The sequence below is a fragment of the Apis florea genome, unplaced genomic scaffold (genome assembly GCF_048593485.1).
Source record: "Apis florea isolate Af1SG1 unplaced genomic scaffold, ASM4859348v1 contig_3068_pilon, whole genome shotgun sequence".
In the NCBI taxonomy this organism is placed as follows: domain Eukaryota; kingdom Metazoa; phylum Arthropoda; class Insecta; order Hymenoptera; family Apidae; genus Apis; species Apis florea.
In genome coordinates this window covers 139,020-165,000 of record NW_028256700.1, presented here as the reverse complement: position 1 = coordinate 165,000, position 25,981 = coordinate 139,020, and the positions used below count along the sequence as shown (strand labels likewise).

The 25,981-nt window shown below is 38.5% G+C and overlaps 1 protein-coding gene and 1 long non-coding RNA gene across 10 annotated transcripts in view; one reads left to right on the top strand and one right to left on the bottom strand.

Annotated features, from left to right (window-relative positions):
* Positions 1–3,938, top strand: part of LOC147657585 (uncharacterized) — a 36,066-nt gene extending 32,128 nt beyond the window's left edge. The window contains exon 2 of the long non-coding RNA XR_015292076.1: positions 2,619–3,938. This is a non-coding gene — a long non-coding RNA (uncharacterized LOC147657585). The remainder of the gene's footprint in view (positions 1–2,618) is intronic.
* Positions 3,939–6,409: 2,471 nt separating this feature from the next.
* Positions 6,410–25,981, bottom strand: part of raskol (Ras GTPase-activating protein raskol) — a 134,198-nt gene continuing 114,626 nt past the window's right edge. For 5 of the 9 annotated variants that reach the window (XM_086908339.1, XM_086908340.1, XM_086908341.1 and 2 more), the window contains 8 exons: positions 18,483–18,766; positions 17,211–17,497; positions 16,310–16,642; positions 15,502–15,906; positions 14,735–14,901; positions 13,048–14,655; positions 12,284–12,408; positions 6,410–10,022 (listed from right to left, as the gene is read on the bottom strand). In XM_086908339.1, coding sequence (XP_086764465.1) covers positions 9,749–10,022; positions 12,284–12,408; positions 13,048–14,655; positions 14,735–14,901; positions 15,502–15,906; positions 16,310–16,642; positions 17,211–17,497; positions 18,483–18,766 — 3,483 coding nt within the window. In that variant the 3' untranslated portion in view covers positions 6,410–9,748. Of the gene's footprint in view, positions 10,023–12,283; positions 12,409–13,047; positions 14,656–14,734; positions 14,902–15,501; positions 15,907–16,309; positions 16,643–17,210; positions 17,498–18,482; positions 18,767–22,101; positions 23,407–25,981 lie in introns of those variants that run through there. The other 4 variants (XM_086908336.1, XM_003690847.4, XM_086908338.1 and 1 more) reach the window with 4 other exon arrangements.

The following is a 25,981-nucleotide window of genomic DNA, read 5'->3' as shown; positions in this document are numbered from 1 at the left end:
ACTCCAAGTAGAAAGAAACGAAATATCGGCGACTTATCGTGCATCGTTGAAAGTTAACCTGGAAATTAGAGGCAATATCTTTTTTTATTTACATTTCTCTATATCTATAGATATAATAGATATACGTTGATACAAAAGTGTTATTTTGCAGGTAGGTAAAATTATCTTGGAAAATAGATTCGATAAATATCGCTCTTGTGAAATAAACGAAAACAAATATTTTGTATCTGTTTTCTTCGCGACCGATTTATCGCGCCGATCGATTCGAAGATGGAGGAGAAGAAAAAGAAAGAAAGAAAGAGAAAGAAAAAATACACGCTCGAGGGCCACGCTCGACGCGATCTCTCTCTCCCTCTCTCTCTCTCTTCTCTTGCTCGAGTCCCACACACAACGTGAAGTTTAAGGTCAGAGTCAGGTTTCGTTGTTCTTATCGTGTTCCTAGATACCATGTTTTTTATCATAGTTTCGTATTAACGTAAGCACGGCGCGGCGAATCTGTCGAAAACTATCTGTTTGCGTAATGAAAATAATATTCTACGACGACAGCTGTTTGCTCGGTTAACGAGAGTTAAGAAAAAAAAAGAAAAAATCCTCCATAGAATTCTTCTCTCCCCGTTAATGATTTATCGTCCGACCGATTATATTCTTTCTTCTTTCCCGGTTTTGCAGAAAAAAACTTGTATACCCCAGCCTCGTCGAGCGCGTTCACATTTCGAAAAACCTCGAGAAGAAGGAATCCAGGAAGAAGGCGAAAGAAGAAAGTGGAAAAATGGAGAAAAAAGCAAGCGTGAAAAAAAGGAGGTCGCGCTTTTGGGCATCGATGTCTCCTCGAGGTGGAGCGACACGGGTTGGAAAGGAGAGGGAGAAGGAAAGAGGAGCTGGTTAATCAGAAAAGCGTGTGTACACGATGTGTTGGAGCGGTTAGCAGCAGTCCTTCATAGGACATTGACTTTGAGATATCGTCGGCTAGCTGCGACCACGCTATCTCGTTTCGGCTTATCGCACTTGTTTCGCTCTACCTTATCTGTCCGCCGCCTCCTTAAGTCACTTTCTCGCGGCCCAAGCCCCGTGAAATCATCATGGCGAAACGCGGCGAGAAAATGGCGGGAACGATCATTCTGCTTCTTGCCTTTCATCCTTTCCCTTTTCTCTTCTTCCTCCTCACCGTTCTATCTGTTTCTTCTTCTTCCAGATTGTGCCCGATCCACGCATGAAAATTGTGAAACATCCCTTGCGACCAGAGCAAACGCGAGAATTTTCGAGAATTCTTTTCTGAGAATTCTTCTCTGATCTTGGATTAAATTTTTGGGAAAAAATTTTGAAGGAAAGATTTGAAGGAGGAATTACGAATCGGAACCTCGGCTTTGAAATATTCCAGAAACTCAAAGTGATATATATTTTTTTCCTTTTATCTGTCGCTTTAATCGTCACCGATCGTATCTAACTCACGTTCAACTATTCTAATCGGCGATGGATTTTTGCCGCAAAACAGGCTACTTTAAAAACCTCTCTCTCGATTTCTATCGACGGTTAATTTAATCGATTGGAGGGAATTGTTGGTTAAAAGAAATTATCGCGTAATCCGGCGGCGTGTCGAACGATCGTTGGCCGCGAAAAGCGACAACGCGGTGACAACGTTTTCTAATTATAAATCGAACTTGAACGAGGCTTATCACGAGCGAGGCAGGTGGCCCTCGCGAGAACTGTTATTAATAAACGCGATTCGTATCTACGGGATGGGCTACGAGGAAAGTGAGGAATCTACCGCTTCCACGGTAGATTTGCTGTAAATTTATTGTAAGAAGATTTAAGAACAAGATTTGTTACGAAAACGATCCATCACGATTCCCCTCTTCGACGAATTTGCTCGTAATCATCTGGCAAAATTGGCCATCCTCGATAAAATAATAATCGTGCGATTCTTTTTATCGAAGTATAAAAAAAAAAAAGAAAGAAACGTTAATTTACATCCGTTTCGAGGTAAGGAAAAAAAACTGCAGCGAAAAAGCGGGGAGAGAGCGATCAAACAGCAATTACAAGCACGTGCGTGCTTGTGAATTACGCGAGGAAACAGATTCTCGATTACCATTATTGATCGCGGCTCGAGTCGGCTTCGATATAAATTTCGGATCGGTTTTTTCGTTTCATCAGTCACCGTTTAATAACCGCACGCGTGTAACTACGCACGCTTGTCGTACTTGCCGAAAAACGAACGAACGAAGAAAAAAAGAAAAGAGGTAAAAAAAACAAAATCGTTCGATACGATTTTTCTCCTCGCAATCTCCTCTTCTTCCACGTTCTCGGTTTACTCGGCTCGCTTCGCGGTAGAAACGGATCCAACGGAAGATAGTTGGTTATCAGGCGGCCTATGGTGTCATTGTCACGCGATACACCATCTCGAGCGACGATGCCATCTCGTGGACAAGGTCGCAATCGAATTTTCCTCCGTGGAAAATTTTGTACGCGATCTTCTTTTCTCTCTCTCTTTTTCTTCTTCTACTTCTGCTCGCCTCCTCCACCACGATACGATGTATCGTATCGTATCGCATCTTTCGAGACTCTTCTTCTCGAGAATTTGTTTTATGGAAATATCACGACTGTTGTTTGTTCCCTTTCAGGACCCTCGCGTTTTCTCGCGATCATCTCGAGGAAAGCGACAGCCACGCTCTCTGGAGGAGGCTCTGGTGGCGGCCTAGAGAAATGGAGAAAGGGGGCGCTCAGTGAGAGTGAGTGACCGGTGGGATTAATTCGAACGAGGAAGGCAGGACGACCGTGCATGCACGCGCACAGGCGAGAGAGGAGAGGAGAGTCACGTGCTCGTAAATCTGTCACAACTCTTTAAGCGTTCGTGATGATAGCTCTGCCTTTTTTTTCTTTTCTCTCTCTCTCTCTCTCTCTCTCTCTCTCTCATTCCCTTTCCATTTTACTCCTTACCTCTCGACCATCGTCGTCCTCTCCTCTTCCGTTTAAGCTCAAAAACAACGATCCTCGATCCTCCCTCTTTTTCCCGCCAGTTTTCACCATTCGCCCTCTCTCGGTGGTCGTCTCTCTTTCGTTTTTTTTTCCGTTTCTCTCTCCTTCTTTCTTCCATCCGCTCGCTCGCGATTGCACTTTCTCCGCCCGTTTGAACCTCGACGACCCTCACTCTGCAATATTATCAACACTGCCAAGTTCACTTCTGTTTACATTCACCACGCTCCACGACTCCGCCGAGAGACGAGAAACCGCGCGCTTTCTCACGAGCACGGATCAATCGGGTGACCGATTGTAATTGGGCCCCGATTGTGTGCTTTTCTTACGTTTCTCGACCGATCCGACCGAATCTCTGATGATGAAAATATAATATATATATATATGTGTGTGTGTGTGTATATAGTCGTTAAAATAATTTTACTGCATCTATAATCTTTATTTGTAAAAATAATTGGGCGATTAATTAATTTGTAATTAGGAATTTAAATTTATAAGATGACGCGTGAAAAGAGAATTTAAACGAATCGATATTTCCTTTCTTTTCCCCAGACACATACGATACGAAACGTGTATTTATATTAAAGAACTGTTGAACTGATGAAGAAGATTGAATTAAATCTAGATCGAATGAATACACATTCTTTTTTCTTTCTTAGACATAAATACATTTATAATCCACGGATTAATATTCGCATAATAATTTGTATAATATGTCATTAATATGCTGTTAATATGCAACAATGAAACGGATTCCTAATGAATATTGACGTTTAAACGTCTATTTGTTAATCATTGTATAATGTGTGTAATATCGAGTCAATGAAAATCTAGATCTATTAATCGTTATTGCAAATTTATTCATTCTACAATTTAAATTTATTCTATAATTCATGGTTGCAAAAAAATCAATGGTTTGAACGTAGATGTATCTTAATCGTTAGCAATGAATAAAAGATTAGCATTTACTTCGCAGTTATTGTTACTGCAATAGCGCGTTATAATTATGAATTATTTATTTTCTAAAGAGCCGATCGAAATATCAAGAGGAATTCAGATTTCGATTTTTTTTTTTTCCAAAACTTTCAAAACAACCAGAGCATTCATTTCGAAAATTACCGCGCGCCATCTACGTCGTCTTTAATTCTCTAGCAACGCGCACGATCGATCGTTCAAATTTACCACCAATTACGATTATTCAAAAGCGATCCAACGTATACGACTTTGTATTTTCGTCGTGCTTGTGTTTGTACCGCGCCAACCGCCACGTAAGTATTGATTTTTCCAATCGTTTCGTCATCGAGGTACATTTCGATTAGATTGATTACCTGACGATGATCTCGCTTAAACTCGTGTTTACACATGAGCGATATCTAACCAGCGGACGATAAGCGCGTTGGAATTAAGGCTAATACGATTAGTTCGTTCGTGATTCGTGCAATTTTCCCGTCCACCGGGAAGATTAGCGCTCGCGTCTCGTGAAAATCGCCTTTTTCTATGTTTAGCTCGTAAAGTTCAATGCACTTGCATACACTAGTCAATTTCCCCTCTAGAAACTACTTTTTCGCGAGTTGGCGTGTTGCTTTTGAATAAATTTTTGTTTCATCGTGTTTTTGCTTTAAATTATTTGATATCGTTAGTAAAATGTGTGTGTAATGATTTTTGTATTCGTATGAATTTTTTCTCCGGCTAAACGGCTTTTTCGGATATAACTTCATTTATTATTTCATTAAAACGTATTTATCGGCGATGTTAATTTAGTTTAGCTTAAGTATTGATAAACGTAGTGTAACTTGGATTTAAAGTACGTTTCGAATCTTTCGGAGATTAATAGTGACATCTGTGTATTTTATTATGAAGCTTATACCAGATATCCTCTGACGGTATTCGAATATTCGAATTTGAATTAAGTGGATACTAAACTCGAGTAGTTAAAATTCAAATATCGTAAATCCAAGTATTTAGTTATATTTTATATATATATATTTTTATATATTCTATATATATACAGGGTGGAGTATCTAATTTTATCAGTTGGAATATCTTGTTTGTTTTTGATAATATTAAAAAATAGTTCAGATAAAAATTGAATGGTTTTAAAGGGGGCGTAATATGAATGATCTAATTATTTTTTTTATACATATAGATGCGTGGAGATTATATGAAGATTAAATTATTTTTTTAAATAGGATTATATATATTTTTTAATTCATCAGTATTCTTAATAAAAAGAAACTATTAAATTCCTTATAATAAAAAGTTATTGATTCTGGAGATATTTAATTATATTTAATTATCTTGCTAATACTAATAATTTTTCGATCTACATATTTTAGACTTTCTAATAAAGAATGCAAGATTCTAAGAATTTGACGTTATTTCCAAAAATTTTGCAAATTCTAAAAATTTGAAATCATTTCCGAAATTCTTTAAATTTTTCGATTCGTGAATTTAATTTATGAAGGGACGAGATAATTTTTTGATTTTCTCGTTAAAAGATCGAAATCTTCCGTTTTAGAATTGCTGACCAAGTGTTTAAATGATTAGACGATTTTATAAAAAATTTATCATTTATCATTTATCAATTTTGAAATATTTATAAATATACAATATATAAATGTATTAAAATTTTTATTATATTTACATTAAAAATATTTAACGTAAATATAATATGATATGAACTTTTTTAACAATGATAATAATTATCGCACAATTTATGTATGAAATATGTACAAAAATATATGAATATTTAGAACATTTAAAAAATCTCATTTATATAAATATTCTGATAGATTTAATTGATGTATATAAGCATTGTATTAAGATTTTCAATCAATAAATTAAGTAGGAAAGAAATAATAAAATTGATCAGACATCGTGTTTTAGATACATAAATTTTGCAGAGCAAATGTAGATAAGAACAAATAGTAGAAAAAGGACAGAGATAGGATAAAAATATGGATATCAGCGCCATCTTCAGAGTGCCGTAAATGAAACTAATAGAAAATAAAAAAAGAGATAGAGATAGAATAAGAATTGACTGTCAGCGTCATCTGTAAGATAATGTGAAGTAAGAATTCGCGATTAGTGCCATCTTTCGAAAATTTTCAGAAATATGTCTTTGTTCAAGAGATGGCGCTAGTCATCAATTCTTACTCTAACTTATCTTGCATTTTAAAAGATGTCTTTGGTATTCAAAAGATGGCGCAAATGATCGATTCTTATTCCATTTTCTCCTCTTATTATTTACTTTGTTTATATTTGTGTTTCATTTTCAAGATGGTGCTGATTTCCTTACTTTTGTTCTATATTCATTATATTATTTATCCATATTATTTCTGGCGTACCTATATTTTAACTGCTAATGAAAAATCGATATTCGACGCGTTGTTTTTAAGTTGATAAATTAATAAATCAAAGATTGTTTTAAAACGAAAAATATGATTGGAATATATATTTATTTAACAGCTGTAATATGTCTAATCATATTTATTTGCTCATGTATTGTTACTAATAGATGCTATACGCTTAAATACAGTTGATGTATTGCAGAAACGAATATACCAAAAAACTTAGCAATGTACACGCTATTCAAGTCATTTTTAAATAGATTATTTTATCATTTATCGATTATATCGTCCAACAAAAAGTGATAGGGTGGTATCGTTAAATATATTAATTTCATAGTGTCAACGATCGAAAATGTCTTCAGCTAAGCGATTTCTCCGTAGAAAGGATCGCGTAAATGAAAATATAAAAAAAATGTTGGAGGACGGGTAGGTACGAGAGTGGATGAAAGGATAGTGAAACGAAATTAAACAAGGGAAGATATCTCTATACAAAAATAATCGGTGAAAGGCGAGAAAATAAAACGCTCTCACGAACGCTCGTATGATACAAGTCGACGAGATAATACTTTTTCTTTAATAAGATTAGACTGAATCTTAATCTTTTTTTTTTTCATACACTTCATACACGCATACACACGACAGACACACGCAGATTCATTTTCTCTTCTTGATTGTTTTCACACATTCGTTCTCTTTTTCTCTCAAAGTCCCTTTCAATCTTGTAACGCGTGCATTTCGCTACACAATGGCTACGATGATAATATATTTGTTTGTTGTGTGATGTAAAATAATAATACACATTAACGTTTGCGAACAAAATGAGACCGTCATATCGAATGGTGTTATCTAATTGTCATGCATAATGCGTTGCTGTGCAGAACTTAATTTTAAAAACAGAGTAAACACGGACAAAGAAAAGTATAGAATACAACAATAATGTTCACGGCGGTTAAGAAAAATCTCGGTGCACGAATATTTTATTTCTCGAGTTTCGATCATTCTTAAGAATGAGGACTTTTTTTTTTACATCGTGCAACCGGTCCTTTTCCCTCCGATGCTCGTTAATCGATCGATACTTCCATGTTATTTAAATAATCAATCGGATCGAGCGAAGCGCAATAACGGAAACAGAAAATATCTTACACGCAAATCTCGATGCTCTCTTTTTACAATGAAAAACTTCTTCACATCTTTGGTAGAAACTACTAAATAAATTATATTGTCACTTACAGTAAGAATTGGATCGAATCCTCAAAAAAAGAAGATTCCACAGAACGCGACCGTGAAAAATTTGGCTTCTCGAATAATTTTTTTTTTTTTTTTTTTACCTTATTTCATCGTTCTCTTCTTTATCCGATACTTGGCAAAAAGACTTGTTGCCGAGAACGCATCTTGTTTGAAAGATGATACACACAGCATATGAACAGAAAAAACATCGTCCATTTTACTGTTTGTTCACGAGAAGCGCACAAGGAGGTAAATTAGAGAAATATACACGCATATACAAAGTCCTGAAATACAATTCGGTGTGCTTGAGAATATTATACGTCGGTATGACAAACGCTATTAATAATACAATATACGGAGTGTATCATCATATTATCGTTTGATTTACAGATGTATTTTCAATTTAAAAAATTTAGAAAACAAATTCTAATAAATGCGAGTCCTATAATTATTTAATTTTTGAAATATGTTAGGGTGGATAGTACTTAATTAAAATATTGTCCCCGTTTATGATTAGATTTTTAATATAATCTGAAACTTAGAAACTAGAAACTGCTATAATATATATAATCTATTTGAAGCCAATGATTAAATGTCAATCAATAACATTATAAGTAATAATAAACTAATAAAATAATATTCAAGATATTCTTAAAATATAGTCACATCAGTATATTATTTTTCAAGTCTCATGTGTTATAAAAAGTAAAAATTGTTCATCTAGAACTTGTAATGATATATATGCCAATGGAAGCCATTTTGCACAGATATTTAAAAATATTGTGAACACATTTTCTTATATTTCATCTTTAATTAAATTATATATCTATATATTTATAAATTATCTAATATCTAATCTATCAATTCAAAACTTCAGACTTGTAAACGATAACTGACGATCGTTTATATCAATGTCAATGATATTTTTTAAAACTTTTTTCAACATTGAATCATTAAGTTTTTATAACTTTTAATTTACCGACACTTGATTATACTTTAATCGATACATTAAATCTAAAAAAATAATTATTCTTCAAAATCAAACAATTCCAGAATTTACATCTATCAGAACTTTTTTTTTAACATTTAAAACATAAAATACATTTGTAAATCTTATATTCAAAGTATTTCCACAGTACATTATTCTCTCCGTACATTAAACTAGCGTTTACAGTGTGGCTGTGCGTCAAGGTACGTATACACGATGCAGAACGAATAACAAATAAAACGGAAAAATGAAAACACAAACGAAAGAAGAGACAGATGTCGTTCACTATTTAGCTGGAGCTCGTCATGTCTTTTTATCTCTCGTTTTCATTCACTGCCAAATGAGTCGATTGATCACATTATTATTCGTCAATCTATTTATAGAAAATTATCCAATATTTATACAACTTAAACAAAAAAAACCCAATTTGTCCCTTGAATATCGTCGACTTTCTGGCACGTTCATACCGAACGAAGAAAAGTCAAGTGGGACGAGCACACGAATATTGATCAAATGATAAAAAGAAGAAAAAAAAAGAGATTAACGATACTAGATTAAAGATCGATCGACTTTCTATCAATTTCGATTTGAACGAGAGCTGACTTGCGAACATTCAGTTCGTGAACGGAGCGAGGTCTCAACCAAGACTTGATACAAATAATCCTAAAACGCTATGTGTCACATTAAACTCGACGTAAATTATCTACTTAAACCATTTTGCCTATTCACTAGGTAGCCTCTATTTTCGCACGCTTTTCACTTTCTCTCTCTCTTTCTCTCTCTTTCTCTCTCTCTCTCTCTCTTTCTCTCTTTGTTCTCTATTTGCTCATACTTCTTTTTTACCTAGGTTCGTCAAACCTACCTAATATCCTGCAAATTTATCGCAGGATTACTGTATTTTTTTCAGATACGTGTTACCAACCGAAGAAACAACGAAATTTATCTACGATTGATCAAAAGTAAATTGAACTTTGAACCAATCGCTTTTTTTCGCTGTTTCTTTTCTAGAATACATTCTAGAGCGTTTTATAATGCGAGCAATCGAGTCGTTTCGAGACTCTTATAATCATATATATTTCATCTGAATCAGAAGCATCGTTTCGCCTCGCGATTCTTCAACTTGTACGCTGATTTATCGGATATCGGTCTGGTCCTCGAACAGGAAACAGATGTAGCAACGTCCAAGTGGCGCTGGTTGCTTGTTCTTCTTTCTTTAACAGGATGAGCTTTTAAGCTCGCCGATATCAACGATGTTCTGCAGCAACGCGGCCGCTTCGCTGCTTGATTGATTCGTTTTCGCGTTGTATCTTTGCTTCAGGGTGCTCAATGCGGACAACAGTTTTGTGTTTGACGTCATTAGACGCGAATTCGCGGCGTCCAGGGCGGCTATTTGCTGCTCCTGCGCATCGATCACGCGCTGCTTGTACGACAACGCAGCCGACATCTTCTGTTGTTCGCGTCGTAGTTCCTCCTCCACAGAGATTAACCTAAAATAAAAAGTTGTTCGTTATAGCTAGTTCTGAACATTTCTGTGTTTTTCGTGAATGTCGATCCACGTTACAAACTTGGCCATGGAGCAATCTCTGTCTTGTTTGATTATACGATCGTTATACGTATTATATATTTACGTACGTACGTTTCAATTTTTGTTAATTTGAAAACATGAACAGTTTGTAGAAAATTAGTTGAAAAATTATCTAGCAAGATTCTTTTGTTAGAACTATGTTTAGAACTATGTAGAAGATACAGAGATTACTTCGATGGTTCTGAGCACACATGGAACTGAGCTTCGCCTGTGAACTCTCTCTCTCTCTCTATAGTTTTAGTTGGAATTTGATTAAAAATGAATTTTTTTTAAAATAGGTTTTAACAATGTAATTTTGGTAAGATGAATGTAATGAATAAAGATATGAGAGATTTCATAGGAATGCTTAATAGGATCCAAGCGTACCACGATGCATATTATATCGAAGAAAAGAACATCAATGTATAACTTCGAAACGAAAGTCAAAGAAAGCAGCAGTGTTTGGTGCAAAATATCATACGTTCGGACAACCAAAAAGAACGATCAATAATGCAACAGGATAAAAGGGCACTTTTCATCAAAGAAGCCAGGCGTCTGCTTCTGCGATTGTCAACTTTATGTGTGTATAAATGAGTGTAGTGGTTTCGAAAGAAACATTCGGAATAATATTGTAATTAAAAAAAGGAAATTCTCATCAAATATAAAAGTCAATTATCTGTACAATAATTTCATAGATTGAAAAGAATTTCACAAATTTTTAATAAATTTTATACCGAATAGAATACGATTCAAAATTATTCTGAATATTTCTCACGCACGTTGCAACACACTACCGTAGACACACAAAAATCGTGGATTGCATTTAGTGAACCGTGCACACGTGAAACAGAACGAACGCGTGAATCGAAGGCGTGTATGAAGGCTGTCGGTGTTTGATATATCGAGAAACTTGGTGAAGTATCGATATGTGGTTGATTGAAGTAATGTTATTGGACGGTGATGTAAGTATAAAACACGCAGGGTGAGAATGCTGGTTCATCGAACAGTGATTCAGAGTATGTATAGTTATACATATAAAACAGGTGAATAAACTTCGAAACTTCTGTATCAAATAGCTTTTCGTAACAACGCGTACATATAGAAAGATAAATAGTTTCGTCGCGTGTTTTTTGTCGAACCAAGATATAAAACACACGAGATATATATATATATATATATATGAATTCAAAAAACGCTAAAAACATGTGATGTAAAAATGTAAGAAGCTTAGAAATATAATTGACTCTTACACCAAGGTCCAGATCAAGCCAGAGTATACCAAATGCAGCGGATAGAATGCACAGGAACACACAATCAATTAAACATACATTATTTCGAGAAACAGTAACCATGTTCGAGTTACGCGGCTTGGTGCTACTTTCTTTTTTTTTTTTTTTAATTCTGCTATTTAGCATTATTTATACGATATATATTAAATATATTTTCTGTTTTGTTTAATTCGTTTGGTTTACTCGGTATTATTTTTTTTTTTTCATATATTTACACAACGTTATTTAAAACAATAAGCAAGTTGGTAGTTTTCAATTAGTAGTTATTGGTAGACAGAACTGAATAAACTTTACGCTGAAAAATAAAAAATATTTATTATTTTTTTTCCAAATATTGTGATGTGTCAATCCGTATCAGTTAAAATTTTCCTAAATGCAAGAGACAAAGAAAAAAAAAAAACAAGAAAAATTTAGACATTTAGAGAAACAGAATAAAAACACGTAACACAAATCAATAATATATAGAAAGAATATAATATAAAATAACATATACAATCTAAATTCTACTATTTTCTTCTCGATCATTCATAATCAACTCTGTCTGCCATTTGAGAGATCGCGTTTCACCATCATCAGGATCTTTGCCATCACAAAGATTAACGAAGCTATTTCACAAAAAGGCCATCGAAAGTAATCGATGACCTCTCCGTGGACCGTCTCTTGTCTTCCTAAAGAAGACGTCGAATGAGAAAAAAAAAAAAAAAAAAATCGAAGAAGTGGAGGAGAGGATGGAAGAGAAGAAAGAGAACCGACGTGATTGATCATGAGACGGAAAAGAGGATTCGAGTGAGACGCAAGAGAAAAGTGGTTAGTCGTCACGGTGAGATGGGGTGATCACACTCAGGCAAAAGAATCAATCGGTGGGTTAATGGTCGCGTTAATGAGGATTAAGTACCTGGAAATGATGCTCTTCATCTTGGTATCCGGTGCAACGCCATCTATATCGGTATCCTCGCTTGCGCCTAACCGGGCCCTCAGTCGATCTACGCTACTCTGCAACCTCTCGATTTCCACTTCGTACTGGAAACGAAGAGACGTGGCGTTGTTAGTTACAAGACACACACTGGCAGGCAGTTCCGTTAGGCGACAGGTCAGAGAAACAGAGAGATAGAGAGACAAAAAGAGGACACATGGCGGCGGCGGCGGCAACAGCAGCGGCGGCAGCTTCTCGCGCGATAAAAGAGGTTTTTGTAAAAAGAGGAACTTGTTATTCACACAACGGTCACATTACTACGTATATATATGTACATATGTTGTTACAATGAATCAAAAGAGAATTATAAGTTCCTCTTTGATCTGGTAAGATAATTTTAATTGTTTTTCTTGTCCTCTGCTCGCTGCTGGAAAGTTGAAGAGATTTATTTTTTCCCCTCGGTTTCGTTGATGACAGATAAGTTGAATTGAATTGGCACTTTATATGCTTATTGCTATTATGTTATATTAATATTGGCATAAGTGTATGATTTTGTTATATGATACCTATGTTCAATTTATATAAATTTCTACTGATATATACAACAGTTCATCATATGTACAAAACTTATATATTTCTCGACATAATTTCTCTATATTACAAAAAAATGTAATATATACGTCTTATACGCCATCGAAGAAACCAATTATATAATGTAAAATGCATATAAATATTACATCTGTTACCTGATCGATGCTTCGATGACTACGAGATTTGCTCCTCCTCGTTGTGCAGCTTTCCTCCTCGCTAGTGTCGGACAGATCTCGCGTCGAGTCCAACGACAGCCTCCTCCTCAATTTCGTGCAACAGACACCCTGGCTCTGCTCTGAATTATTCCTGTGCGTTTGGTTGGCTTGCCTCCACTGGTTCTGATTATTTCTCTGCAGATTCCTCACGTTGTTTTGAGGCGGTGGTGAAGGGCTGAGATCAACGCCTCTCACACCCTCCACTCCACCACTTCCATCCCTTTCCTCCGAACTACTGCTACCTCTTCTGCCGTTCCTTCCGTGATTGGATTCCATGTGGTAAACAGGATTGGCGAAAGCAAGCGGTGCTGCATTGAGTATATGTGCGTTTGCATTGTTGCTGCTGAGATCCACGGGGCTGGAGCTTTGACTGTAAGCAGCGAAGCTCTGGTAACCCGACGAGGCAACATTGCTCAATTGGGAAATTGATATTTGGGATCCTTTCTGAGATTTTGATTCCGACACTTCGTCGTCAGCGTACCTCAACAGATCGGACAGCTCGTCCAGGTTTCCGTTGGCAGTCGTGTTGTTCGTCTTGCTATTGGTGTAATTGTTGTTTGGCTGATTAATCGACAGAGTGAGATTCGACGAGGGATTCACCACGACATTTGCATTCACGGTAGTCTTGGACACGTTATTATAATTTTGATGCTGCATCTGGTTCGCGTTCTCTTCCTTGTTGCAATGATTCCTACTGGCCGATCTCGACACGTTGTAATTGTTATGGTTATAGTTGTCCTCTCTGTCATGGATATCCAAGTTCTGTAATCGCGCTATGTTGTGTCTGTGATTCTGTTGTTGCTGGGCCATAATGGTACAATTGTTCGCCTGATTGATCTGCGACGTGGTAATGTTGTAGTTGGAATCCTTTAAATTGCTGTGACTCTCCGACCTTGTGGGACTAGCTGGATGTGTCTGGCAGTGATTCACGTTCGCCAGACTCGCGCTGGCGGTCAACCTGTATCCAGCTCCTGTCCTGTTCGACCCTATTCCCCTGTGTTGTCTCACTATGGGCGTAGGTGAGCGCGACACGAAGGCTGGTGGTTCGAGAGGGTAATCGTCCGTGGTGATTTGTAGTTGCAACTTTCCATTGGTCGGCATGTACGCGTTGCGGGGAAGAGTAGCAGCCCTGGTCACGTTAGGGCTGCGAGAACTGTTGTGGCCCAGCGTGTTCGATTGCAACACTTCGTTGCTGTCTCTGATCGTTCCATTTAACGTGCTGTGATTACTCAACGTGGACGTTGCCGATACAGACAGATTGGTGTTGCTGTTTGCGATCGTGGGATCGTTATAGCGGAAGATGTTGTTCTGTATATTCGGATACCGATGGGAAGCGGGCACTGGACTTGGACCCGATTGATCCAGGGCTATGGAGATCCTCTCGAGGATCTCTGGTAATCTCGATGGAGGCAGTGACGAGGAGAACGAGGTTATCGTGACCAAACTTTCACGAAGAAGCGCGTGCAGAAGAGACAATTGTTTTCCCAGATCTATGTATCCGTCGAACTCTAGAGAATTATTGGCTGGAGCATCCTTTGGCAAGGGGCTCTGTAAAAGTTAATTTTAATAAACGACAAATCACGAGGAATAGGAAAATATATATTTAGAAAAAGGAAATTCTACTTACGCTGATCAATTGAAGAAAATTTTTCATGGATGGAGCTTCGCGTTCCAGAAGATCGTTCATAAATTCCATAAAGTTTTCCTTTCCTTGAAATCTCGTGAAGTTCGCCAGAGTTTGAAGCGTTTTTGCCACCAGAGTGAGATTCCTCGCTGCCTTTTCGTTTGGATATTCTAGAAAAGATATTTTACTTCTTCGAACAAATTTGACAGAGCGAATTTTACTGTAAGATATTTCATTCTTTTTCACAATAAGGAATAAAGCATTGGGAAGAGAAGAGTGAAATTGTGCGATTCTTCGAAAAGATTCTTTCCTTTTCGTTCCGAACGTTTCCTTCGCGACCTTTCGACAACGACTGTTTCTCTTCTCAATCGTGCCACACTTTTAAAAACTTCACACGTACACGAAACACATTCTCACCGCCTTACTGTTACCGTTACTGTGTAGTCAAAACATACACACATTCTCAGAATCGTCATTTGTTCGTAACCGATATTCTGGACTAAACATTCGGTCTCTTTCGGCTTTTCTCGACAATTTTCGACTTCACACGCCTATCCTATACAAAGCAATATAGATTATGTGCTACGTATGCGAATCGACGAGGATACAACACAATTTATTTAATCTACGAAACTTGTCAAAGAGCATATCAACGAATTCTCTATTAATCGATTAAATTTCTGAAAAAATTTCTCTTCAAATTGGAATGTTAGACTAAGAGGCAGGAAGGTATATAGAGAATAAGAGAAGATGGTATTTCGTCTTCTTACCGTGGGTAATGTTGAAGAGGGACGGGCTGAGAATTGCAGGGCACAGGAATCTGAGGAATATAGAGGCAGAGATCAGATTGTCGGCGATGTCCTCGCGGCCCATGTCAGCGAGACGCTCGCGGAATATACGGAAGCATTCGCGTAATTCGAGAGGGAAGTGAGCGTGGCTGGCTAGTATCCTGCTCCAGGCGAGTTCCACGGCGTTTCGTAGATTCTGTTGCTGTTTGTGAAGGGCCGCCACCGAGGCGACCTTCAGCGGATCCACCTCGCAGTCGCCACCCTCCACCGCTCCCCTTACAACAGCCCCCAAGGTCTCTTGCAAGTACCTGTCTCCCGTCAACTTCAAGTAGGCCTCCATCGCCTTCGTGGCCAAGGAATTTCCTCGAAAGGTGAGCCTCTCGTCGTCTGAAATTCAATATTTTTCCTTTAACAAATGGACGAATATTTGCTGGGTGAAATCAATTTTAAATAAGCCCAAAAATTTTCAATTACAATTTTCTTGTTACAGCAATTGTTTATATAATTTTTACGCATCTTGGAAGAAAATTTAGCTACTTTTAGAAAACTTGACTTCAATGAAAATTAGTATACGCAATTTCCGTTTTCTAAATTCGAGTATTTTACACTCAATATTAAATTTACAAAAATATTACTCGTAACGTTTCACGTAAAACTCGCACATCTCTGATTTTATTAAACTTAACATAAATTATATACAAAACTATAAAAAGAAATGCACGAAGGTTTATATCGCACATAAAAAAATCAATAAATCTTTGCTTCTTTGCTATACATCATCGTGATTCACCTATTCTGTGTATATCCATCATGACCAAGTCGGCGAGAAATTGAGGCGCTTTCTTTTCGCGCTGCATGACGGCGACCAAAGCCGTTGCGATGTCCTCCTTAGCTTTGACACCGATCACCGGCTCTAATTTCTCGCACAGCGACGCGTAATCCGTCTTCAAATACTCCAAAAACTCCTGGTACACTTGGACCGGCAATATGTCCACCGATTGGAAACGACATTTCACCCTTAACGCCGGAGGTTCCTTCAGGGGCCCTTTGTCTCCTACCACGGTGTACCATTTCTCGGTCAGGTAACGAGACGTGACGTTGTGCACCGGTATACTCACGGAACCTGCGACGAGATATCAAACAAAATGTCACCAACTACTTTCCAGCTATAAAATTTATAAACCTTTACTACGGCCGACCGTAATTCTCTATAAAGTATTACAGTATATAGTTTCATTTGTTTCTCACGAGATTCCTCGATAATAAGAATCACGATAGAAAGAAATGCCAAATCAGTTTGGAGACAGCTTGCCCGAACGTTTGCAACGAATAAAGTTAGCGAAGAAAGATAATTTACTTCTTTTTTTGCAACAACAGACGCAAAGGTATTATTTTTGAACAGATTTTAAAATAAGAAAATATTATCATATTCTGTATAATGTTATTCGATTCCAAAGTGTAATTAAAAGTTATAAATATCCTGTTTCGAGGAAACTTTTTTTTTTTTTTTTTTTTCAATAAACACCGTCAAAGCGACTCGATGAGGCGTAAAACGCGATACATTTTTGATGCGGCGAATTAGATTGGACCAAGCTTCGTTCCAAAATCCAAGATCGAATATCGAGGTTTAATTTGCACATGCACAGAGATTTGTTAAAATTTTCTATGCAATTGAGAAGATGTAAGCTCACCGATCAAAACGTTCTTGTCCCTCTTCTTCTTCCTGTCAGCCTCCCTGTACAGGTTCACCTGTATGGTGTTGACGGAGGGCAAGTGATGGAAATCGAAGTGCTCGCCCCAGAAGCACAGGTCGGCCTTCAGTTTCGCCGTGGTCCTCGCGTACAGAGTGCTGTCCAGGCACACCTCGCAGAAGTATCGTTTCTTGGCCGGCACACCCTTCGCCTCGAGCAGCCATATTTGCAACGAATTGTCCGTGCGCCGTGTCTGCTCCGCGTCGGGTTGAACGGATTTCCTCAAGCTGCGTTTCCAACAACAACGACAACCGACTATCAGCTCAATTCCACCGATTATAATCCAAGTAGAATAAAATCCCTTGCCAGGAATATCATCAATCTCGGATCTCAACAATCAGGGGAGGGAAATTTCACTCGCTTTCAGTGCGATCCACTTTATCTATCCAAGGATTGAAATGGAATCGAGTTGAAAAACGAGAAATAAATTCCATTGCGAACTAACAAAATATGTATAACGATTATTTAAAAAACGTTATCTGATCTTGATAATTTTTTCCATTATATTGTCGTAAAATCGTTATAAGTAGCATTGTGAAAGACTTTACATGGAAATAGATTAGATCAGAATTAAATTTTAATCATTTATCAACAGACGATCAATTTAAAGCGAGGTCTAATCTTAAAATTTCTTATTTTCGTAATTCACGTTCAGAACAAGAATCACAGATTAAAAAAAAAAAATAATAAATTACTATTAAAATCGTTGTAAGTAGTCCCGTGATAATTTTGCTTGGAAATAGATTAGATCAGAATTAAATTTTAATCACTTATTGCTATGTAAACGATCGATTTAAAGCGAGGCCTAACCTTAAAATTCTTGTTTTCGTAATTTCTTGCTTTCAGAACAAGACTCATAGGTTAAAAAAAAAAAAGTTATTATTAAAATTATTGTAGGTAGCCTCGTGAAGATTTTGCTTGGAAATAAATTAGATCAGAATTAAATTTTAATCATTTATTATTACACAATCGATCTTTTGATTTAAAGCGAGACCTAACCTTAAAATTTTTAAAAATCGTTCTCAAACGAATCTCAAATATACATATATCATTATCGGATGAGCACGGTGTCCTACACCGTGATGGCCGTTCATTTAACGGGCTGAGAGCTGGTTCAGTTTCGTGAGCGTAACGTAAGCGAAGAAAGAAAACGAGGGAGAAAGAAAGGAAGGAAGGAGGGAAAAAGAAGAAAGTCGAAGGAACGGTACCAACCTGTGTAACCACTGGTCCCGTTCGTGAGCGGTCCTGCAACTGAAATACTTGGGTCCACCGGTGCTGGGCGTGACCTGGAAGCAGTGAGGTCTGCCGAGCAGGCTCGGATGCAGCGGTGTCACGGCCGCGAGGTCCATCGAGGTCACCGCCTGCCCGCAGAGGAGGGACTCGTGTGAACGGCAACCCCGAAGCCCGGCGCCGCGTTGCTTCTGTCGCTCGAGCTTCGTCACGCTCTTCGTCCTCTTCAACGGGTTCGAGCGGAACGACCTCTTCGAGAAGAAGTTCTGCGAGAGAGAGAGACAGAGAGAGAGGAAGGAATAAAACACGGGACACTTGTAAATGATCCAGTGATTGTAAATTGACCGCGCTGTCGTTCAGAAATCGATGGTTTTAACGAAACGTCGATAAAATGGAAAATGACTTTGTAAAACCGAAATCGTGGGGATATTCGATGGGTTAATTCGAGCATACGATTTGTTATTATATTTAACTAGTTTCTATAATATAATTACATTCTAGGGAATTTTTCGAGATAGTTTTGAAAGCAACTGAGGATTTATTCCTGAATAAATTATTATATTATAAACATGAAATCTACGTTTGTACGTTTCGGTTTGATAAAAATGGACGTTGTAAAACCAAAAATTGAATTCTTGGTGATTAATTTTTGGACAGCAGTTTTGAGAGCAACTTGCGAAACTTTTGCTCTCGAACGAACCGATTGTATCGTTAATTATATTTAAACGTGCGATTGTAAAATTGACGCTTGGTACACGATTTAATTCGAGAGAATTAAATTATCGTGAGCTGCTCTCGGATAATTTTGGAATTTTGCAAATTATATATAAAATCAGCCTATATTCTGGCTCGATAAAATGGACGTTATAATAAAATCAGATTGTGTTAATTCGAGATTATCATTGATTCTCCTTAGCGAGAGTTGCGAAAGTTTTCGATGATCTTTCTTGAAAATTCTTTTATTTCAATAAACATCACGCGTAGTACAGAATTTTCTCTAGTAGAAGTAATTTATGAGAGGCCGCAATTGTCCTACTATTATATTTCAATAACCCATCTTCTCGAAAGCGGCATGTCGAATCGATTTTCGCGTAATTCGGCGTTAAATCGCGATCGACGATCGATCACTCACGTTCATCACAACGATGATCACGACAAAATTTTTCCACCATCGATCTTCTGTTCCCCGGATCGAATTAATTACGCTCAAGATTAATTGAGCGTTGCAACGCGATGACGCGACTTCGTAATTTGATGTATGATGTAACTGTTCGCGTCTCTTCTTGCCGCCTCTAAAACGTCTCTCATTCGAAAGTTAAACGATTTTCCGATCATCTTGCTGCAACGGTGTATCACGACCAACACTGTGACAGATGTACATCGTGTGACAAATGAAAGCGTGCAGCGTTTCGCGTTTTTATTTATCGCGAGAGAATCGTTTTGCATATCACGATTCGGGTGAAACAATTTTCGAAAGAAAAAATAGAGGGAAGGATCGACTCCAACTTCAACAGAATTTCGAAGAAAAATATATCGTGTGGATCGTCGTCCACGAGTAATGACACGGGCTGCAACGATTTTACACTTCACGAAAAGAAAAGGAAAGAGAAAAGAAATCTACCTTGATCATCCACGATCGAAGAAATTTAATTCGCTCACTAAATCGACATTTTCACGATAACACGAACGTTCAATTTTTTCTCCAGGATGATAAATTTAATTTTTAGTCTGTTCTGAACTGAAAACACTCGGGGGAGGAATTTTTTTACTCGAATCACTCGCGCGCGCTCATATTCCAAGATGGGGAATGGTAGCGAACGTTGTGTCGGTGCCACGAGTGAAAATCATCGACTGACTCCTCGAGGGATATCGAGAATCTTTCGTGACATTGCTCAAGTGAAAGGTATCCAACACCGTGTTTGATACTGGCAGTCTTTTGGCACCTGTATCCGGATCAACCGTGCACCCATCGATCCGTTGGGCCTCCAAAATCACTTCTGTCTCCATTATTATTATTATTATTATTATTATTATTAATAAACGTCTAGACTTGGCTATCCTCGTGAAATATATATATATATATTCATTCTTTGGCTACCTGGTAAATTGGAACACGCTCACACGTTGTGAAAAGAGAAATGGCCATTTACGCAAGAGGAACTTCACCAAACTCGGATTACAGGGACGAAATTTTTCGAATTTTTTGTCAATATTTGACAAAAGAGATTATGATAATAAATTCTAATCGAATTATCAAAAAACTGTCAGTGTTATCTTCGACTGTTCGAAAGAAGAGGGGAAGAAAACAATTGAGAGACATCCTGAGGGAAATGGGTGCTCTCTTGTCGTCGCGAGAGATTTCCTATTCTGTGAAAACAACGAGGAGGAAGCTCGAACTGTTAAAATCCATTCCGTTCCACTTTCGCCCGACTTTTGACTCGGTTGTGTTTCTCGTCTCCTGTTTCGGGCCATCGGGTGAAGAGAGGAGCTGGCCGTATGCCACCTCAACTCGGAACGATTCCAAATGTTTCTCGCGTGTTTCGGGAAATAACGAGCAGTTTTCCGGCAACGCGGGATCCGATCGAATTTTGCCAAGAATTTCAGCGGAAAAATTGCTGTTGATCAACGCCAAGACGCCAGAAGGAAATATATATATCTTCTTCTCGTCTCGACGAAATGTTTTATGGGAATGCTAGACGTTAGACGTGCAAATTAATTCGTTGACATTTCAAGGAGATGTTGGAATTTTATTTATAGTTAAGCTTAATGTTAAATTAGTCGCGGTGAAGAAGAGGTTTCTATTATTCAAGTAGGTCGAGAAAATTTACGCGCGGATAAATAATATTTTTTCTTTTTCAAAACTTATATAAACGAAAATTTATTTTTATTACTCCTAGTCAAAAAAAAAAAAGAAAAAAGGAAAACTTTCTTTTTTCTTTCTATCAACTAACTTCCCGACATAAGAGTTGTATCTCTTTCGAATTTCGAGAGATCAGTTTTTCTGAAACAGATTAACGATAAACGTATATGTGTGTGTGTGTGTGTATGCGTGTGTGTGTATATAGATTCCATTGTACATTTGATAACGTAATAAAATTCGATCGTTAAAAACGTTAGAAAGTTCTAATCACGAGCCGCATATTTCTTTTCCTTTTTTTTTTTTTTTTTTTTATAGTAATTCGTTTGAACTTTACGCGGAAAGATTGCAATTAATGGAAATTACGAAGTGGCGATGACACGCGCATACATAACGATTGCATACATTCACCGGAAAGATGCTATACTCTCCGTATATGAAATAGCAATCCGTAGAAGCAACAAAGCTTCATTCTTGCAATCACGACAACAGGCTCACCTCATATCATTTTTTCCCCACGAATTTTACCTCTTCCTGGTCTAGTTTCAGTTTCTCCAAGAATCTCCAAAAAAAAAAGGAATCGCGATTAAAATTGAAATCGTGATGATTGAAAATAACGTTTTCCACGCGCAATCTTACTTTTTTTTACCTTGCTGTAAAATTTAATCAATCATTTTCCCAATCATTTTTTACGCGCACAATTAATCGTGCCATTTTATTTTTTAAAAAAATCCTGATATTTACCCTGGCGGTGAAGTAATTGATGATCATGCTGACAACCTTGTCCTCCTCGTTCTCCTCCATCGGTTTCACGCACATCTTCCTTTTGGTCATGCGCTCACAGTGTCGCGTGAGAAACAACGGCAGATGTTCCACGGATCCCAGCTTTGATGAGAAACAACACTTGGCTACGAGCCTCCTCGTCGACTCGATCCCCTTCGAGGATCCGGGAAAATCGAATATTTCCCTTTCATTTCGCGCCCATTTCCTTCTCTCTCTCTCTCTCTTTTTTTTTTAAATTAAATTAAACGTCCACGTTTGCAACCGCGTTACATTCGCGTTAATAGAGCGCGGCTAAGAAGGTAAACAAGAAGGACGAGGCGCTCGTTTCACGACAGATTGATGCATGTAAACACGCTATTATAAACGAGTTATCGCGGTGACTGACTCATCCGATAATGGTGGCCAGGTATATATAAAACACAAAGCCGCGAAGGAACGAGGAAGTCGAGGCGAGGAGGAAACGATCGATATTCCCTTCTTCACTCCTCCACACCCGAGTTATCCGTCACAGTTGTCCGCGTGCAAGTCATCGTCGAAAGAACGGAAGAAGCAAGGTATCACCTCGCTTCGACTCGAAAGCGAAATTCTTCCCCGCCCATTCCTCCTCCATTTGGATCTCTTAAAATACACCTACATCGAACGAAAGTTTCGAAGCTTCGCTTCACACTTGCTGCTCTCAAAATTTCAATCTCAATATTTTTCAATACAATATAAGAAAATTTTAAAATTTCGACTTTTACTTCTCACTTCCTTTCACACCGATCGATCGATGTGTTTAACACGCGTTCAAAAGATATCTGTCTCGCGAGCAATCTCTTCCCCCAGACTATTGTTCCCAGCGACAAACTGGAAAACGCGTGGTATCGGAGCGAGAGAACGGTTTCTCGTCCGCTTGAAATCTCGCTTCACGAGGGCGGCCCGTTATCGTGCACGTGCGAGAGATAACCGATAACACACCGTCCAATGTCAGGATGCAGGCCAATCGGTGGAATGCGTCACCGGTTTCGCGGTTGAGAAACATCGAACACGAGCCACTCTCCTCCTCCTTGTGCCAAGTTTCTCCCACCACTCTTTTTTCTTTCGATCGATCGCCAATTGTTGACAATGCTTAAGAGTAATTTTCGTCGACCACTCTTCTTTTTCTTAATCAACGTCCACCACGAGGGGATCCCGATTTCAAGGAAAAGTGTTGGAGTCGTGTAAATAAACGTTGAGACGAGACACTGCGGCGAGGCAGAGACAGATAACGAAACATTCCAACGGATTTTCTTCTGTTTCGGTTAATCGACGGGGCGATTCATCAAACGCTCTGTCAAGCATCGTCGTCATCACTGCATGCAAAACTTTATCGAATATACTTTCCACGTTATTTCGAGCGTTATTCATCAATCATCCTTTTCAACGACCGACTTTATACTCGAATCGATCGATCAATCACTCGCTCGATATTCGACCATTTTCACTAACTGTAAAACACGGAAGCTTCTTCTCTCGAGTTTTAAAATTTTTAAATTTTTTATCTAGGGAAGGATGAAATTCGTCCTCCAACAATCGTGGCGAATCGTTCGTCACAACGCTACTCCCTCCTCGTGGATTTCTATTCACACGCGGAAGCACGAGCCAAGGATTTCCAGCCAGCCGTCTCTCTTTCTTTCTACCCCAAAAACGGGATCGAGGCCTGGAAGAGGCACGGCCAGGTATACAAACCTCTTCTCCCTCCTCCAAGGGATTTAAATCGACAGCAGGCTATTTAAACGATCCACGGGTTAAAACACAACTCTAATAAATCACATTGTTTTCATTCGTTCCGAGGGGAGAAAGTCCGTTGGCGATCTTGGTTGGCGAGAAGGGAATTTCAAATTTTCGAATCGTCGAGAAAATGCAACTCTTATTGTGTCCCTCGATCGATCAACAATCCCCCAACAAGTGTTATTTTTTACTTTTTTGCAACTGGTTTCGCTGGAAGACTGGTATAGCTGGTTCAATCCTGGATGGATTGTTTAAAAAAAAAAAGAGGAGAGAGACACCGGTAATCCTTGAATTTTGTCAGAAGAAAACGCGCCTTGCCACGCACTTTAAATCGGATTATTTATTGGATCACCGTTTTTCTCATCGACGATTCCTTCTTAAATATTTATAACGCGTTTCCTCTCGCGAAAGAGGGACGAACGTTCAAAACGGACGAATCGCGCCCACTGACGACGAATCGGCTCGTCCAAGGGACGAGCATCCCGCTTTTCGGCCGTGCACGCGCGGTGAAAACGGCGATATTTTCAGCGCCGGTTGCTCGTCGCCGCTTTTCGTCGATCAGCGGCCGTCGACCCTCGCGAGAGAGGCTGCCTTTGATGTGTTCCTTTATTTGGCCACGAGTCACTTATTTACCGGGCCTCTGCCCGTCGATAAATTATCGGCCGCAATTATTACCCGCTTCATAATCCAACAACGCCCGCCAACCATTCCCCGAAATTTTCCTTTCCCGACGTAGAAAAGATCGAGACAAAGGTTCGAGGACTCGATTAAAAATTACCCCTTCGAGGACCAACAAGTGTTGTTTATCTACATTCGATCGTGCTAGCGGGTCGAATGGAATTTTATTATTATTATTATTATTATCTTGTACGGGATGGTTATTTTTAGATTCAGCTTTCGATCGGATTCCATCACGATTCACTCGAGCCCCAGACACCTTTCAGCCATCGAGAACGAAGTCATTAGCCGCCACTTTAATATCCATTTACAATCTCTTTTTATGAATTCAACATTCCGTCTCCTCCCCACCCTTCCTTCCTGCTTTTTGTCAATCACGTTAACTCGCCGTCAATCACGTTCTATATATATTTGCCGAGCGATAAAATGAAAAAGGACAAATAAGAGAAAAGAAAAAAAAAAAAAAGTCACTCGTAAAAATTATCATTAAAATTGTTATTAAAACGCGGAGGAGAACGTTAATATAATAAAAATGGTTGGTAACGTGGCTCGTGGAAGAAAGCGTCGTCTCGGAAAGGCGAGACACTCGAGACGAGAGAGGCAAGAGCAAGATGTTTCGCGGCAAAATCTCGACGTCGACTGGCGCAGATGTTGCTCATCCAGGTAACCGAAGTCAAGGGATCCTTGGGGCGCAGCACCTTTGTGCACCACGACCAAAAACCCTGCCCCTACATTCAGGTGAGGCAAAACGGGTCACCCCTTGGCCTCACCAGCCCCTCGTCTACTGCCGTCGAGGCCCCGGCAAGAAGGACAAAAACGTCTTAGAGGGGTTCTCAAACCGAGATCCACGGACAGGCAGAAGCCAGCCAGCTGGGGGAGATGCGCTGTGACGAATGTGGATCGCAGATGCGGAAATATATACGCGGCGAGCCGTTTCCAGAATTTCCATTCTTGCCAAATCCAACTTTTGATAAATCCTTCCAATGTTTGATTTCACTCGATCGAACACGATGCATTATTAAAGGGAACAATTTTTCCCTTGTATTCCAATTATTATTATTTATAAACGATAAACGTTTTACGTAACAAACGTTACAAATAGAAAAATCTTCAACGACTCAATCACTTTTCACAAGCTCGCCCCTAAAAATTCCTACAAAGCCTGTCTCTCGTAAATTGTAAACAAACAGGATAAATAAACGAGAATAAAATCCACTTCCTATTACCCGACACGTCACGCTCGTGGTCGTTAAATTACCACCTTTTTAGTCCTCAAGGGCGCCCTCACTCGGAGAAAAACAAGAGAGAGAAGCCTTTTCATTGAAAGCACCGTTCACCAGGGACAAAGGCAATTTCTTGCCGGGACGAGAAGATTTCTTGCCGGGTAGCACGCTTCGTGAAAATAGCGAAAACG